Source organism: Chelonoidis abingdonii, chromosome 2 (genome assembly GCF_003597395.2).
Source record: "Chelonoidis abingdonii isolate Lonesome George chromosome 2, CheloAbing_2.0, whole genome shotgun sequence".
NCBI classification, from domain to species: domain Eukaryota; kingdom Metazoa; phylum Chordata; order Testudines; family Testudinidae; genus Chelonoidis; species Chelonoidis abingdonii.
The window spans coordinates 213780112-213799488 of record NC_133770.1 but is presented as its reverse complement, the minus strand read 5'-3'; the positions used below and the strand labels follow the sequence as shown (position 1 = coordinate 213799488).

At 40.4% G+C, this 19377-nt stretch overlaps 1 protein-coding gene across 1 annotated transcript in view; it reads right to left on the bottom strand.

Annotated features, from left to right (window-relative positions):
- Positions 1–14754, bottom strand: part of LPIN2 (lipin 2) — a 76484-nt gene extending 61730 nt beyond the window's left edge. Inside the window, exons 1-2 of the mRNA XM_075062019.1 lie at positions 14422–14754; positions 6126–6326 (exon numbers count right to left, since the gene is read on the bottom strand). Coding sequence (XP_074918120.1) covers positions 6126–6326; positions 14422–14508 — 288 coding nt within the window. The 5' untranslated portion in view covers positions 14509–14754. The remainder of the gene's footprint in view (positions 1–6125; positions 6327–14421) is intronic.
- Positions 14755–19377: the final 4623 nt, after the last annotated feature.

The following is a 19377-nucleotide window of genomic DNA, read 5'->3' as shown; positions in this document are numbered from 1 at the left end:
GTGGTTTCAGAGAGAAAACCAGCAGGAAAATGGCATGAAATTGCAAAAACTCTTTCTGGAGGAACGCAAGATGAGGACAAAGCTGTACCTAGTCCTTAAAAAAGGCTGTGTATGTGGGTTTTGACATAAGGGCCCTGATCTCTGAAACCCTCCTTGCCAAAGTGATAGCCTTCCAGAAAAGATACAACAAGGGGCATGTTGCCAGTTGCTCAAATGGGGGACCTGTGAGTTTTGACAAGACCGGTTTAGGTCCCATAGTTGATGAGCTCCCAAATCTGTGGGCATAGTCTTTCTAAGCCCTTGAGAAAACCAATAGTTATCTCATGTGAGAAAACCAACTGGTCACCCACTGAGATGTGGAACACCAAAATCACTGCCAGGAGTACTTCACCTGATGAAATTGCTAGACCTTGCTATTTCAGATGTAGCAAATACTCTAGAACAGTCTGCAGTGACGACCAGATGGGTGAAACCCCTTGCTGGGAAGACCAAATGGAAAACACACTTCCATTTGGCAAGTTACGTAGCTCTGGTAGAGGGCTTCCTGCTACATAGCAAAACCTGGCAGACTTGCTCCAAACAGACCAGCTCCTCGGGATATAACCATAGAGTTTCCAAGCTGTTAGGTGGAGGGCACTGAAGTTTGGGTGGAACATTCGACCGTGGTCCTGTGATATCAGGTCTGGGAGGAAAGGAAGCAGCATTGGAGTCATTACTGAAAGGCCTAGCAGCATGGCGAACCAGTGCTGGTAGGGCTAGGCTGAGGCTACGAGAATGACTTGTGCTTGCTCATAAGCAGGACTTAGTGCACGAGAGGAATGAGGACGGAATGCACAGAACAGTTGCCTCATCCAAGGGAGCAGGAAAGCATCCATGAGTGAGCTTGGGCTGTGGCCTTGCAGGGAGCAGAACTGGTGACATTTCCTATTCTGGCAAACAGGTCTACTTGGGGAGTCTCCCATCACTAGAAAACTACCCTTACTACATCAAAGCGAAAGGACCATTCGAGATGACTTGGAGAAAGACCTGTTGAGGTGATCTGTCAGCTTGTTTCGGGCTCCCAGAATGTGAGAAGCTTTGAGATGGAGCGAGTGCATTATGCAGAACTCTCACAAGCAGATAGCTTCCTGACACAGGGAGGAAGAGCAAGTCCCTTCCTACCTGTTGAGGTAAAACATGGTTGCCATATTGTCTGTGAACACTAGCATGTTCTTGTTCACGATGTGGGTAAGAACACCTGACGGGCCAGGCTGACCGCCCTTAGCTCCCTAATGTTTATATGTAGGGAGAGCTCCTCCGGGAACCACAGGTCCTGTGTCCTGAGGTGCCCTAGGTGAGCTCCGCATCCTAAAACTGACACATCCGACGAAACTAGGGATAATGGAGGGCTGGGTTCCTGGCAAAATGGGGACGCGCATAGGATATGTGTGATCCAACAGAGGGTGCGACGTTCTCTACCGCAGTTGAGGCGAGGCGAAGGACCGGTGCGGCAGAATGATGAAGACCAGAGTGGTCGGAGGGATCGGCAGCTTGGTGAGTACATCTGAGGCCAGCCATGCCTTGAAGGGGTCCTGAGGCATAGCATTAGCAATGCTGTACTACGTATAGTGCCACGCGGACCGGTCTTCATGTGCTAACAGTCTGATGTACAAAATGGGTTGTCATGAGCGTGGGCCCTTATTGCCTGAAAGCAGATTTCTAGGAGGAAACCCTGGCCTGAGAGGAATTTGGGGTACTGCTCATAAACTTTAACCTCTGCACCGAAGGTAGACCTTCTGCTCGGTTTCAAGCAGGCCCCACATCTGAAAGGTCAATTAATAGAGCTGGACTACTGGCCTAAACTGTGGGTCCGGGGTGGCCTCTTTACCAACACAATGTCAGGTACGGGTAAAACGGGGATACCTCTTTTCTGCCATAGCATTTGTGAACACCTCGCAGATGCCAAAAGGCCAAAAAGGGAGAAACTCGAAATGAAGTGAAATCCTGGTTTACAGGATGAACCTGAGTAACCTCCTGCGGTCCTTAGAAACATCGAGACTATTGAAATAATGCGTTCTAAGTTGAGGGGCAGCGTAGCTGTCGCCCCAGATCCAGGAGGGAATGATAGGAGGCTTAAGACAAAACCATGCGGAACTTACAAGCATTCTCAAGGTAGCCCATTGAGAACGTTCGGGTTTTAAAACAGGTCTCTCACACATCAACACACACACACACACACCCTTTGTTGGTTGGAATTAGGAAATATCTGGGAGTAAAACCCTCCTCTCCTCTTCAGTCCTGCCCAAGGAACCTCCTCCACAGCTCATCTGAAACGGCAAGGTGTTTCTTTTTTTAAAAAATCAACTGTGATTAATATGCTCCATTAAAAAAAGCAATCGTACTTTTTTTCTCTTGTTGCAGAAACGTGCGTCTTTTAATTTTGGAGCATGGCAGATGGTCTATGATAGATAAATATGAGACATTACTGAAGGGCCTTTCCATCGAGTCTCTCTCATCCTTTGTTAAGACTTTCAAATCTCAGCTCTATGTAGAGGGCCTTGTACAAGGAAACTTCACAAGCAGAGTGAGTACCAACTTCCGCAGCTGAAGCATAAATTCTTGAATTTAGAAAGTGATTAAACACAGTTGGCACAAACCCTGTTTCACCAGCCTATGGCTTTGTCTGTATGGGCAGTTTTGGGGATATCTCACATAGGTGCAGCTCCCATTAACACCGTGGGACAGCGAATGTAGAACTGGCCACTGGTGATTTTTATCCCTGTGTTGTCTAAATGAACTCAGTCACTTTTTTTTTTTTTTTTTTTTTAACTCCTGTCATCAGCATGGATGCATGTTCTCTGGAATGGTGGCCGAAGCATGAATAGGTATATGAATGTTTAGCATATCTGGCACGGTAAATACATTGCAGTGCCGGCTACAGAAGTGCCATACAAATGTCTGTTCTCACTTTCAGGTGACACTGTAAATAAGATGATGGGCAGCATTATCTCACGTAAATATAAACAAACTTGTTTGAGCAACTGGTTGAACAAGAAGTAGGACTGAGTGGACTTGTAAGTTCTAAACTTTTACATTGTTTTGTTTTCGAGTGCAGTTATGTAACAAAAAAGTTACATTTGTAAGTTGCACTTTTGCATTAAGAGATTGCACTACAGTATTTGTATGAAGTGAACTGAAAAATACTATTTTGTTTATCATTTTTAGAGTGCAAATATTTGTAATAAAAAATAATAATATAAAATGAGCCCTGTACACTTTGTATTCTGTTGCAATTGAAATCAATATATTTGAAAATGTAGAAAAACATCCAAAAATATGTAAAACATTTCAATTAATTATATTGTTTAACTGTGCAATTAAAAACAACAATTAATTTGAGTTAATTACGCGAGTTAACTGCAATTAAATCAATCTTTCTGTAGTTAATATGTTTAATTTAATCTTTTATCCTTATCAGTGAGTTTATCTGAAGTGCTTAGGGAATCTGCTCAGATTACAAAGGATGGTGCATATCCACTATCCTTTGACAAAGTGTCAAACTAATTAACGAGCTTGCACTGTTCAAGAGAAGGTCTTGAGCAGTGTTAAGACGGTAAATTTCTGGGGTGCAAGGCTGTGGGGGAGAGGGATTTGCTGGTGTCTCCCCCTGTATATTTCATGAGTGGCTCGGAGAGCATTCATGCAACTTAGCTGCGTATGTCCCTGCATGTTGTTGGCTGAGTGATCGCAGCACTTGGAGGGATTTCCTCCTTGTCACTAGCACAGCACTGACAGACACAGCCCAGATGAAGAGTTAAGGGGACACAAAGATCCCACAGTTCCAGATTGCACCCCAGGGGTGCGTCACTGATATAAAATTACTGAAGGTAGTTAAGTCCAAAGCTGACAAACTTTGGACAAAAGAATCTCACAAAACTGGGTCACTAGGCAAAAAAATGGCAGAAGAAATTCAATGTTGATTAAGTACAAAGCACAGCAGAAGAGAGTTACGAACACCTCATGAATGGAAGTTGTTCATAACTCTGAACAAAATGTTACATGGTTTTTTTCAAAACTGAAAAGAACTATTTTTACGCTGACTTAAGACAGCTTTGAAAACTTTACTTGCAGAAGAAAAATGCTGCTTTTAACCATCTTAATTTAAATGAAACAAGCACAGAAACAGTTTCCTTACTTGGTCAAATCTTTTTTAAATAGTTTACATTTAACACAGTACTGTATTATATTTGCCCTTTTTTTTTTTTTGGTCTCCACTGCTGCCTGATTGCATACTTCAGTTCCAAATGAGGCGTATGGCTCACCAGTCAGTTCGTAACTCTGGTGTTCGTAACTGAGTTTCTACTGTAATGCATATTAGAAAACAATCCTAACATACATACAAAATGATAGGGTCTAAATTAGTTGTTACCTTTCAAGAAAGATCTTTGAATCATTGTGGATAGCTCTCTGAAAACATCCACTCAATGTGTGGCGGCAGTGAAAAGAAGCTAACAATATTAGGAACCAATAGGAAGGGACGGAAAATAAGATAAAGAAAATATCAGAATGCCATTTATATGACTCTATGGTACGCTCACACCTTGAACGCTGAGTGCAATTCTGGTTGCCCCATCTGAAAAAAAGAGTCAATTGGAAAAGATACAGAGGTCAACAGAAATAATTAGGAGTATATAACAGCTTCCACAGAAGGAGAGATGAAAAACTCTGGGGCTGTTCAACTTAGAAAAAGAGATGACTACAGGGGGATAGGATAGAGGTCTATCAAATCATGAATGGGGTCAACAAAGTGAATAGGGAAGTGTTATTTACTCCTTCATATACCACAAGAACTGGGGGGGTCACTCAATTAAATTATCTGGCAGCAGGTTTAAAATAAACCTAAGGAAGGACTTCTTCACACAACATACAGTCCACCTGTGGAACTCATTGTCAGGAGATGTTGTGAAGGCCAAAAATATAACTGAGTTCAAAAAGGAATTAGGTGAGTTCATGGAGGATAGGTTCATCAATGGCTATTAGCCAAGATGGTAAGGAACACAACCTCATTCTCTGGGTGTCCCTAAACTTCTGATGGCAGATTGGATGCCAGGGGATGAATCGCTCAATAATTGCCCTGTTCTGTTCATTCCCTCTGAGGCTTCTGGCACTGGCCACTGTCAGAAGACAGGGTACTAGGCAGATGGACCATGGTCTGACCCAGTATGGCCATTCTTACCTTCTCCAAAAGCCTCTCAGTTTTTCTTCTCCTCCTAGTCCTAAAGATCTCATGTTGCAGTGTCTCTCCTCCCAGCTAAGATGGGGTAGATGTTAGGAGGGTAGACCTCCTAAACTAGTCAATACAGTGACTACAGTTGGCCAGAAGTGGTATGAAGCACTTCCTCCTCCAGTGTATCAGAGCCAGTCCCGTTTAAACAACAACAAAAGAAAATACACATTTACTAGTAAAAAGCTGTAATTTGAGACAAACTGGTAGATTTGACTGAAGTGTGAGAAAACCCCCTGAACATGTTATAAGACTCTTTTGCAACTTTGATTGCTATAAAGTGTGTAGAGTATTGATTACATTTCTTATAGCATCAAGAAAGTTACAGGCGGAAGAGAGTAATGACTAACACATAAAAATCCCTAAGCATAAGTAATCTGCAATAACTGAGGTCCCAGTACTACAATATCCAGGGCTTTGGAACTGTGCTCTGACTCTGCTCCAGCTCCAGGCAAAAACCTGCAGCTCCAGCTCCGGGCTCCACTCCAAAGCCCTGAATCAGCCACTTGATCCATGTTTCTTCAGCTAGCAGCACTGGGAAAAGCTCCAAAAGCTAAAGCCATGGGACGACAATACATCCCTTGGGCTCATATTAAGCTCAATGTGTAGCACTCAGAAATCTCATCTTTCCTTCCTGATCTGCACACACTTATCTTTGCAGTGATCCATTCCTCATCAGATGACTGTGCAGCCAAAGATTATCTATCAGACCTCAAAACCATCATCTTATACTGCCTGTGTGTGAAAGTGTTCTGGCTTCAGCATTGCTGCAGGGTGTGCATGCATAAGAGGAAAAAATATATAATTTTTTCTTTCAAGTGACAGGTTCATCCCCCAGGCCCATGCCATTTGCTACACTTACCACTTTTTCCTTAGAACGCAGAACCCCAAGCTTCCCAAATCGGACATGGAAAGGAGAACACTGGTATGTACCATCCTGCTGCCGAACCACAATTACATCGATGCATCCCGAAAGAGTGGCCTGGTTAATGCCTTTATATAGTTCCTTCACAGTAACTAGAACTTGTCCTGCAAGCTGTCCCACGTAATTCATAGTCTGAGACTGCAAAAAAAAGGGAAAAAATTAAGTCAGATTTTTGTACCAAATTTAATCTTGCAATGTCATTTAATTGTCAACAAGTCTGTTTACTATAAGCCACATGATTAGCACAAGTTTTTTTTACAGGCACTCCATTGATAGAACTGTGAGATCAAGGTTTTTCTCAGAGAACCTAAACAAGAGACTATATACTGGAAAAACTCTTCAGAGTTTGTCTGGTAAGATTGCTGCCAGTGTCTACCAAGCCATCTCTGTTATATTAATTATTTCAGTTCAGAGCTTTCAGAATCATACTAGGAGTAGCATAAATCACATTAATTTAAATTGAACTTATTCTTGTAGCATCCAATAGAGCTGAAATAGTTTAGAGTATTACTGACACATCATCTTAAAATCCCTTCTTTTAGGGATTTATAACTCACCTCTGCAAGAGTTTTCCCTAGCTAAATGTGACCTACAACATCTCATTTAAATCATGTTTTTTAAACATGAAAGAGCTTCTGAAGTGGGTTCTAGCCCACGAAAGCTTATCCCCAAATAAATTTGTTAGTCTCTAAGGACTCCTCGTTGTTTTTGCTGATACAGACTAACATGGCTACCATTCTGAAACCTTTTTCCCCCAATGTATGCTTTTAAAATTACAAAAATGAAACAGAAAGAAAATGGGTTTGATTCTCCAATCCATAATATCAATTTTATGCTCATACAACTTTTGAAATCTTTTGAGTTATATCAGTTCTGAACTAGTTTAAGAAACTGAAGACTCTTGGCCAGCAGTTTTTCTATAAGACGTTGATGGACAGAGTTTTTTGGGAGGTGGGCTGATTGCACTGCAGATTGTGGGAGGTAGATAACCTGCATCTATATGCAACAGTCCAGACAAAGGTAATGGAGACCAGAATACTGCCACAGAGTTGATGAGATAGACAGGTATTTCAGCTGAAACACCTACCTACATCAACAGTGGTGAATCAGAGACAGCAGTCTCATCTTGTGATTTTCTTCAGTCAGGGTGCCTTACTAACTGGAATATGAACCCAGGACACTTGTGGCACCAAGACGTCAATTTTTTAAAGAAGGCAGCATCTGTACTGCTTCTTGATTTCTGTGATGTATGTTCAACAGTTAACCCTCACAACAGTGCCAAATCCTGTTCAACAAGTATTTAGGAAGGGTTAGGGGACTTAAGAGTCATGTCTGACAACAGGCTAAGTTTTAGCCACTTCTAACAAAATTCCATGGTATTGATTCACAAATGAGAATGCCCTCACAAGTCAATGATTAAGATCTTTCATTTTTAAAAAACTTCTGCAGCATAGGGCTCAACAGGTCTGAATACTCTTGCCTCTCCACTAGTCCTTGTATAAATACTTCATTATTTCAGTAACTGGGATTTGAACAGTGAGCACCAACAAAAAAAATATTGTTGTGAATCACCTTAGAAGGTAATTGTTTAAAAGTTTTCAGTTTCACTTTGGGAGACTGACAAGACTAAAGTTGGTTCCTAAGATCTGACACTAATACTGTAAGTTTCCCTACAGAAAATTTAAATCCACCACAATGGTAAAGGAATACTGAAAAATATACCTTGTATCCGTTCCCTATGAAAACTGACTTCAAATAGATTTATCAGAAAAAAAGTCACACGCCTGTCTAGCTCATAGCACAGCCACTTTAAACTCTTCCTGTTTGAAGTACTCTTAGGAACTTTGTAGATCTCATCATTAATACACAATCGGCTTCAAAAAGAAAAAAACAAGAGATGCGGAAAAAGAAGTTGAGGTCTCTCAGCGTTGTTTTATCAGGTAAAAGATAAGTTCAATAATTCATTTTTAAAAGTTGTAAAACATGGTATTGCTTTAAACAAGAATTCTAAGGAAAAAATATTTACTAGCTTTTCACTTGAGTCCAGAACCCTTCTGGCTGATCAAAATCCACCTGCAGCTTCAGCCAATTTTGCCTCCACTGCCAAGAAGCTTGAAAAGTTCTTAAAACTGTGGAGTTAGTGGCATGCCCACCATCTGTCATGACCTAGCTACTACAGTGACTAGAAATGCTTAGATATGGTAAGTCACAATTCTCGACCAGTGAAGACAGGGAGCAATGACATTTTACATTGCTCTCAAGCAACCTTGACTGATTTAAGAAGCAGTTTCCACTGGATCCAAAAGGAGCTGCTTCCTGCATCTTGTGGGGGTGGGAAGAGGAAGAAACATCTGCCACAACATAAGACTTACGAGTGGTACTGTTCTAAGGAATGGTCTACACTACGCCGTTGGATGGACATTCCCCGTATTAGGTTGAATTTATAATTAGCTTGTCTACACTACAGAGCCCTTCCTGCCAACCTAAAGGGTTTTTAAAATCGACGCCTATACACCACCTCAACGAGAGGAGCAGCACTAGATTCGACCTTCCCAGGTCTAATTAGGGGTAGTGTAGACACAGCATGGTGTATTTCGATTTGTTTGGCCTCCAGGAGGTGTCCCAGAGTGCTCTAAAGTGTCCACTCTGGACAACACTTTCAACTCCACTGCACTTCAGCCACTAAAACAGGAAAAGCCCTGGGAACTTTTGAATTTCATTTCCTGTTTGATCAGCGTGGAGAGCTCACCACCACAGCTGACCATGGCTGCCCAGGTACGCAAACGTGCTCCAACATGGAGCATACAGGACACACTGGATCTGATTGCTGTGTGGGGAGAAGAGTCTCTGCAGGCAGAGCTCAGAACCAGCAGAAGAAATGCTGACATCTAAGCCAAAAATTGCACAAGGTATGGGGGAAAAAGGGACACACAGCAGTGCCATGTGAAAACACTCTCTGTGGATACCTCCCAGGGGACCCAGACGGCCACAGACAACAACGAGGAAGACACTGTTGATTAGGAAGAGGAGGAGGAGGAGAAGAATGCACAGCAGGCAAGAGGAGGTTACTCACCCTGTGCGGTAACTGACGTTCTTTGAGATCAGTGTCCCTGTGGGTGCTCCACTTCAGGTAATGGTGCATCTCAGTGCCTACGATTGGAGATTTGTACACAGTATCCCTACAGGCTGTGCACGTTTCTCAAGCTGTCAGTGTTTGAATAGCACACACACAGCCGGGGCTCCTCAGTTCTTTTTCTACAACGGAGTCTGTTACGAATTCCAAAGTAGAGGGGAGGAGGGCGGGTTGTGCAGCACTCATCTCAGAGAACATCAGTTACTGCACAGGGTGAGTAACCACCTCCTCCTCTTCAAGGGACGTCCCTGTGGGTGCTCCACTTCAGGTGACTGAAAAGCAGTATCCCTTAGGATGGCTGGGACTTCGGATGAGGCAAGAAGGCTGTTGACAAGACACCTCTACCCAATCTGATGTCAGACACTGCAGTGTGAATAACAGTGTAGTAATTAGCGAAGGTAAAGTTCGATGTCCAGGTAGCTGCCTTGCAAATGTCAGACAGTAGGCCATTACAGAGAAAGGCCATGGAGGTGGAGACAGTTCTGGTAGAGTGTGTTCTAATAGACGTAGGAGATTGTATTTGTCTGAGTTGGTAACAAAGGCGTATGCAGTCAGCAATCCATTTTGGAAAGTCTCTGTGTAGAGATAGCATTTCCTTGTGAATGTTGAGTAGTAGAGACAAAAAGTCTGGGGGTTTTCCTAAATGGTTTTTGTTCTATCCAGGTAAAAGGATAATGCTCTGCGAACATCAAGAGTGCATTGTTGCTTCAAAAGGTGTTAGCATGAGGTTTTGGGAAAAATGTTGGGAGCTGTATAGGTTCATTGACGTGAAAGGAGTGTATTTTAGGTAAGAACCTAGGATGCGTGCGGAGTGTGACCTTATCACAGAAGAATGTGGTATACGGCAAGTCCGCCATAAGCACCCTCATTTCTTCTACTTGTCTGGAAGATGTGATTGTTATGAGGAAGGCGGTCTTCATGCATAGGCGGAAAAGGAAGCAGGTATTCATCAGTTCAAAGGGTGTATCCCTCAGGGCTTTGAGGATGAGGTGTAGATCCCAAGGTGAAGCAGGCGGTTTCATGTCCAGATATAATGTCTGGATACCCTTCAGGAACCTTTTGGTGATTGGATGGGCAAGACCATTACGTTGTCAATCTTATGGTGGAAGGGAGCGATTGCCGCGAGTTGGACCTTGAGTGAGCTAGTAGAGAGGCCAGATGTTTTAACGTGTAACGGGTAATCCAGTATCAGTGGGAGTGAAGCAGAAACTGGAGAGGTCTGCTTGTCAGCACACCAAGATGTGAACCATTTCCATTTATGAAGGTAGGTAGTGTGCATGTTGTGTGTTCGCTGTGTAGCAAAACAGTGCGTACTTGGTCCGAATAGGTTAACTTCGCATTAGAGAACCATTGATCAGCCAGGCCTTCAGGTGGAGATAACGTACGTCGGGGTGCAATAGTTGTCCCCTGCATTGTGATAGGAGGTTGCTGAGTAGGGGAAGGGGAATGGGTGGCTTGACCGACATGTGCAGGAAGAAATACTAAAATGAGACCTGGACCAAAACTCATGTATGCGTTCCCATCAATGCCTCTATTGCACAGACCTTTTTGTCTGGGCCACGCTGGGGCTATGAGAATGATGTTGGCTCTGTTTGTTCATATCTTCTGAATTACTCTGTGCAACAGAGGCATTGGTGGGAACACATGCATGAGAGTTTCAGGCCAGGGAACATAAAGGCGTCTCCCCAGGCCTGCTCTGCAGCAGAATGTCGGACATTTTTTGTTTGTTGTTCTGGCAAATAGATCCAGTTGGGGATAACCCCAGGTCTGGAAAATGTTGCAAAGAATGGTGTCATTGGGTTTCCACTAATGTTGCATAGGGAACAATCAGCTAAGCTCGTCTGTGGTGGTATTCTGAGAACCTGGCAGGTATGAGGAGGAGATATGGATGTTGTGTTGAAGGCACCAGTTCCAAAGTTTTACTGCCTCTGCGGAGAGGGAGTGTGACCGGGCTCCCCTGTGTCTGCTCACATAAAACATGCACACGATATTGTCGGGCATGATTCGAATTCAGCGGTTTTGGATGATGGGAAGGAAATGGAGACAGCCATTGGGTACAGCTTCCAGTTGCCCGCCTCTTTCATCTCTCCTTTGGCTACCTTTGTCAGTACAGTGCCAAGTGCTGTTACGCTGCTGACAGTACAAGTGGCGGCGCAGCTTTTACAGCCACTGCTCTCAGCACTGAGCCCCCTGAGGTCTCCAGCTTCCCTTGCAGTGTTTACCTCAGGGGCTCCTACTCCATGGAGCCAGCTTGCGCCCCCAGGACACCTTTTGGTACATCAGTAGATGCCCCAGCAGACTCTGCCTCCACCAGCTACACCGGCACCGACTCTTGGTGCTGAGGTTCAGGGCTTCCAGGGCTTTTTTAAATAAGCTGCAAATCAGACATTTAAGTTTCAAGTGCAAAAAGACGACATTTTAGAAGAAGTCAGAATATCTTATTTGGGGTAATGAGAACTACCGATAAGTTATTTTAGTAGATCCAAACTGTGACATGAAATTGATCAAATAGGGGTCAAACACCACCACATACTTGAGAATGTATAGCTGCCTGGAGTCTCAATACGTCAAGAGGACCACAGGTTTTCTGATTTTTTTTTTTATTGTGATTTAACTGTTTAAAGAGCACTCTGGAAAGCCTAAAGTAAGTAGTACTGAATTTGACAAGTAGCAGCAATGTCATTGCTTAAATACATGCAGATGCTTCACCAGTGAGACATAAGCAGTTCTGACCACAGATTTAGAAATGCTACAAGGAAACTTTTCCGGTAATGTTTCCCCTCTTACTTTCAGGCTTATATAGCTAAAATCTCACATTGCCTTGACTGCAGACAGAAAAGAAAGAAACCAGGGCTTCCTCTTCATCTTTGGAACCACCTAAAAGCAGTCTAGCTTCCATGGCTGATATAAAAGGTGAGAGTCTGCTGGGAAAGCTGAGTTAGGCTTAATGAATGTGACAGCATTTTAAAAAAAAAAAAAAATTATCTTTCATCTGTCCCTGGGACTCAGAACATGCATGCTACCTGCCACAGTCAAACTCTTCTCTCTTGACTTCTGAGTAATAGCCAAAAGTTAAATTTTAGTTAATAATACTGCTGAGTTAACAGCAGATTTTAAAGGCCCAGCAATACTGATGGCTCCAAAGCAGAGGGGAACTTCTTGTAACTTTTAATGCTCAAAAGGTCTTGGTTTTTGAATACTTAAGTTATATGCTTGCATTTGTAAGATTCTCTATAGTTGAAAATATTCAAATATTGGTGGAACATGCTGTGGCTCTAAGCACGAGGCAAAAAAATTGCATCGCCAGAAAACACTGCCCTACAGCATTAAAGGTTTTTCAGGCAAAAAGCCATGACAGAATGCAAAAAATTGAAACTGCCTGTTCTATCTTCTATTAAGACAGTGTAACAGTAAATACAGAAGCAGGGGAAAAGTTACTTAGTCTGCAAATGAAGTCACATGTTTATGAAACTAAAAATAGCTAGGTTATGTAGCATAGCTTGTTCCATGCACAAGATACTCAATCCAATATTAACTAAATTAACTCTCCATACCCCTGTGAAATAGATTTTACTCGCCTCAGTTCCTCAGACTGTAGATTTCATAATGGCAAATGGGACACAACTCAGGAGTTTTCAGCTCAGACTACATATGATTTATTCTAGACACTAGAGGTTCAAATTACATTTTTAAAACACCTTTGGCAGGGAATTCTCAAATTTAAGGAGTTCTAAATTTAAGGTTTGAGGCAGGGACCATGTCTATCTGCCATAAAGCACATAGCACACTTTTGAATACTGCAAAAGTAATACAATGTACCTTAATACGCATTGTTCATAGTTTAGGAACTTTTAACGGAACATCTATATGCAAGCACGTGACATAACTGGAACAGCATCTACAAGAAGAGGAAAAACTTCCTATGTATTTGTGGCATTTCTTCAGTTCAAAAATGGAAAAACAATTTTTTAAAACCTAGCTCAGAGTCCTGGTGTACTCTATCTGGTTTACTAATCCAACTTTTGGTTAGCTAATTGTATTGTTTGTGAAATCCAAAGTATTACATGCTAATACATGTTGTAAGAACAACTTTTTCAATCAAATGATACACAGTTCACCTTTCAAACACATAATCTACTGACAGGATGTTTCCGCTACAAAGGGAATGAACCATAACTATCACTATGAAAAAATTATGTCAGTGGAGGTCTTAATGGACAACAGAATTAAATTGTTCTATTGATTTCACATTGTATCTAGTGCAACATACCTTCTGAGCTAGTAATAAAGGGTTGCTCCTTTTCATTACTACCACAGAAAAGGGAAGAATGGAAAAGAAAAAAAAGAATGTAGTCTTGATTTTCTTCAATGTATCTGGTTTTGCCCATGTAAAAATACATATTTATTAGGTAGGAGTTATGTTTAACTGGATAGGATGGTCATTTACTCAAAATTTTATTAGATTTGTTCCTCAATTATTAGTATCTTGGTCATTTTGATTAAGAGTTTTGTACATATTTAATTACAAGATCAGCAAAACTATAACTGCAGCTATAATATTCCAACTCAAATACAATAATTTACTTGTATTTAGTTATAACAAACAACAGGGGACTGGCAGCTTCCAAATGTCACTTGAATAAAAATCCTAATTTAAAATAATGTTTTTAAAATGTTTCATTAATTTTTACTTTATACTCCATTTTTCAGTTTGCGTATAAAAATTATTTTCTAACTAGGTCACTTCATATTCTTTACAGTGAAAGTTAACTGGATATACAGAGGTATATCTAACAGAGGAACTGGGTATGCCAAGGTATACATAGCAAAAACACAAAAATACATTTTTGCTCGTAAATAAACATAAATAAAGATTCAGAAGTTGCGGTTTAGCATGTAGTTTTGAAAGAGACTGTGAAACCAAATCAAGTCTGCTGAAGTTCAAATTAAGGTTTTTCTAAAGAGTATTGCAACTCAAAAAGAGCCAGAAACTAAATGTTTCTCTAACAGATCCACTGTGACTATTAACTACTTCACTATTCCACACAAAATGAAGTCACTATATTTATAGTAAATGAGGATATCAGGGACAGAACTCACCAAGATACCAGAAGGGATTCCTTCATGTGCAGTGACTGTATTCTTGTTTATGTCATCTTCAATATCAAACTTTTCCGAGAAATACATCTCACCAAAGAAGTTAACTTTTCACAGTACAGGTAAGTACCAATCTAAAAAGCATAACATTATGCTGTACCAACTTTTCTTCTTAAGATGGAAGCAGAATTTTACCACAAGTACTTTAAAATAGTAAGATTTTCTCCTCTGCAGTCCTTCCTTCCTGAGAGAGGTTGATGTTCAGTCTACTTTCACACGTAACGATATGTAAGGAAATAGCTACTTAGAAAAAGTCACATAGAAACTCCTTCACCAATAAGATTTGCTTGAACTGTCACAACTCTCTTCCTCTGTGAGATAAGAAGTAACATGAATATACTTTAGCATGTGTTTGTACTGATAGTGAAATACAAAATCATTTACCCTAAGTCACATGATATTGGATGAGACTTCCATGTAATGAAACAGGGATTTAGTTAATGATTCTTATGCTTTGTCAACACTACGCTGATTTAGATGTTTTGCCATTGTAACTACCACCTGTAGCAATGTTGTGAGCTTTAGTACAGATCACAGCTTACTGCGGGTACAATTATATGACACTATCAGCCATTCTACCCTGGTACTCCATCAGCGGCTAAAATCGGTGGAGTTGAACTGAAGATTTAAGTTTTAAAGGAAAAAATCCTACTATTCAACTCAAGTCCTCACTCTCACAAAGGTTTTGTACTGATTTAACTTTCAGTTAGGGAGTGATTTTTTTTTACTGGTATAATTAAATTGGTACAATCCCTAGTGTGCATGAAGTTATATTAGTATAGTTTATCTCCCTACAATTAAGATTAAGCTATACAAATTAGCACTTTTATACCAGTGCAACAGTATCCACATTAGCATGTTAATACCACTCTAACTATACCTGTATTGTGGTGGTACAATTTGTGTGTTTAGACAAACCCTAATAGTTCACTATGTAACAGAATCATAATTTCAGTAAAGGCGAAGAAAAAAACAAACTTCTTAATCTGTGAGAGTGTACAGCAGCACTACTTCTCTAATTAGTATCAAGACTATATAAAATCACTGAGAAATTCAGTACAAAAACAAAGCAATTTTCTCCTCGAAGTCTAGGTGACCTTGACCACATAATGAAAAATATGAACCCTCTAACATAGAATGTTATCATTTTTCTTCCACACAGCTTTCATCAATCTCCATCAACTGCAACTGAAAATAAAGAGGTTGTAACTACCACAGGAGTTTCTTTAACTTCAAATTTACATAACTGTTTCTGAGAAGTCCTACATGTTGAACCACCATCTCCATTCTACCTTCTTCTAAAGTAACCAATACATTAGACTTGGATGAAGGCAAATTAGTTATTGATTGCAGCCAAATGCCTCAAGAATCTTCAACTAGAGGCCACAGTTGAAGCCAATCTAGATTAATCTAAATTTTTGCCAGAAAGATATGCATCCTTGATTATAGTCCCTCACTTGCAGTAACTACAATGAGGATGACAAGGGCAGACTCTGCTTGCCCTCAGATTTTACAGTCACCCATCACCCACCATCTTCATTTAAGTCAGCAACTAGGATTTAAATGTGACAATGTAATTTTTATTCCTTTTTGAAAGTAGAACCACACTGGAGAGAGAAGCATGTTACTAAAAATGAAATAATTTTGAGGCTCAGTATCTCACACTTTGCTAGTCTATAACACATCATTCACCAAATCAATTCCCAGTTGTTCAGGAGTACAGAGAATTAGTCCTCAACCCTGATAGAACTCTGGCCCTGGATCAGTAAGAATTCAAAACATGTAAATTCTAAACTAGTGTAATTTTTATTCACTATATGTCTGGAGTATTTAGTGGTAAAAATACCAACCAGTTTTGAAGTTAAACCCACTAAAAGCAGCACACAACAATTTCGTAATCTTGATAGGATTACGAGAGAACTTTGGGTACACTGAGACAGCCCCTCACCCCCTGCCCCCCCCCCAAAATCATAGTAAGGAAAAGCCCCTCCCATCCCCAAGTATATTTGGCGTCTGTATTGCACATTGAGCAAGGCTAGTGGTAAGGAGACCCTACTTGCAACTGACAAATGAAGTACTTGTCAAGTTTGCAGGGTGGATAAAAAAATCAATAGTTCAAAAAAAAAATTTTTTTCTTTAAATTTGATTTTTTTGATAAAATGCTTTTTGGGGAAAACACCTATCTAAAGATAGTTTTAATTAAGATATCTTTGAGCTATAATGTATCCCATAATGGAATAGGGATTATTCATTCTAATTCTATAGTATGAGACAATATATTCATCTAACGTTTAAGAAAAGTTTTGTAAATGAGTTCCAATATTTCATGGATTAGGGACCCAATCTTATGGGGTTCCAGGGGCTTCTGTATAGATTATTTAGGTTAATCTATCGACCCAATGGGATTCAGTGCTCAGCCTAGAAGATACCATCAGAGATACTTAGTTTTGCAGTTCTCAAACTGTGGATTTGTGTCTCCAGACGCGAGGGATAACATGCTGTTAAACAGCAAAAATGTTTTAAATAAAAGTAAAATATTTAGAGGGAGAATAACAGATTTCAACCCCTACTGTCCCTCTGCAAATTTGTGACACAGGAATTCAGTTCCCGCACCTCCTCTTAAAAGTGCAAAGTCTCTCAAAACAGTTCAAATGGCAATAGAGATTGGGTACCCGGGGGGCAGGGAATAGATTTGGACAAGGGAGAAGAAGTCTGGAGATAAATGTCAGAAGGGGGCACAGATAGTAGAACAAAGTGAAACTGGTTGAGAGCGCATATTTCCAGAGTCTTGGAGGTCTTTCTGAGTGTGTTCTTCACCTGATTTGAGATCTAGCATACCATTCTCTCACTAGAAGGGAAACCTATACCGCAGCAGGCCATAAAGAGAGACCCAGTTTGGAATAAGAACCATTCAGAAATATGTTTGCTGATGATGTTTTAAAGAAAGTTGCACCAGTGAACTGGTGGAAGTCACTTAAGCATTGGATTCAAAAACTGTGAAGAGAGAATCTCACTTTAAACACAGTAGCTTCTTCTGCCAGCATAGAAAGAATATCTTCCTCCTTTGGACTAATTTCATTTCAATGGAGAATCGTTTTGGGACCTGAAAACAATAAAGAAAACCAGGCTTGTTTTTCTTTCCAGATTATGAAAAAACAACACAAACATACAATAAAAAAAAAACAGGAAAATGAGGTGAATGGACTGAGTTTAGCTGCAGAAGCCAACATTTTTAAGTTTCTCATTTGACCTGGCTGACATTAGTCGATTTAAATTTTTTTTTTTAATATTTCATTAACTATTTAGTTAAAAAACAAACAAAAACGTGATTTTAAAAACTTTGAGTAATTTAATAAATTCAAATGTTGTTGTTTTAAAATATATATGTTTGCTGTTTTAAGAAAAAAATCCAGAATAATAACGTTGTTTTAGATAAATAAAAAATTTTAAATGTCTGTCTGGTGATGTTCTCCTCCTAATACAGCATTGGCAAAAGAAAAAACCTCAAATCAGATGATGAATGATACCTGTTGAATTGGGATTATTTATGAAGTCATTGGGAGGTGAAACTATGTGCTTCAATTACCTTTGGTAAATGAAAAAAAATCATTCATTTTACGATTCTTAGCTGTAAATTAATCTGAAAGTTTTCAAAAATCACTTTAAAACGTTTAATGTGCGTACCCTCTCTAAAAATGAAACTTACACATTCTTGAGTTGTGAAGAATATGTATTTATAACCCAAAGAGCCATCCAGTATAAAACACATGATTTATTATGTAGATAGATCCATATTTAAAATCGTGGTCTTGTGCACTAGTGATTTTAATCATGATTTAAAACAATTTGATTTAAATCAATCCACCCTGCAAGTTTGATTGTATCAGTACGTTGGATACTACAATGACTGCCACAGAAAGACCAGGTTTTCTTTCCTTACCAGTGAGGGTAAAGGGGAGGTAAAGAAATTATATTTTTGTATTTGCAATCTAACCTTAACTGCAGTTTTTCAAAATGCCTTTGAATCTTCTCCAGTCTGCAAACAGCTTACTTGCTTTCTACTATTTTCAACTTTCCTGATACTTTGAAACCTAAGTTTCTCCCTAGCAAGAACCTTTGTTAGAAACAAAGCCTGTTAATGGCAAAAGAGACATAAGGCATAAGCATACCCTAGGAAGTGGGTCCACAAACTGGCGTCCCGTTGGGCGCCATGTTGTTGCAACGCCCCAACTGGCTGGCATGCATGCTGCACTCGCTAGTGCCCACAAGGGCTTGTAGGATTCGGCGGGGTGGCGTCGAGGAGAGAAGCTTGCGCCCCCCCCGCACATGCCGGGGACAGAGAACTCTGGGGTGCAGCGTGTGTTTCTCTGTCCTCGCGGCTTCCCTTTTCCTCTGGATCATCTATTATGTAATATTAAATATGAGTTTTTCCATATTATTTCAATTACAAATACAAAATAAGCCTTGAAAGTTGTGGCTGTCGCACACACTTCTTCTGAAGACTGGACATGTGCCTACTGGCACAAAAGGTTCGGGGAACCATTGCCTAGAGATACATAAATGTATTTTCCTGCTTAAATCTTCCAAAGATAGTAACTAATATAAAAAGGTGTGGTGGCCACATTCCTAAGCCAGTGAAACCCAACTTTGCTTTTTTCTCTGCTTTTACGTCTTTCTTATACGGCACCTTTTACCACAATTTTAGAGATTTAAGCACCTTTATCTTAAGATTGATTTTTCAGCTTCAACACCTATCGAGTAACTTATAACTCTACCTTTTCATACAATTTTCTGCTGCGGAAACCATTTACCGGTATTATTGAAAGAAGTTCAGCGCATTTCCAGTGTGACCTCAGTAACTTCAGCGAGATTCCTTTGACCTGGGAAAGGATAGCTTGC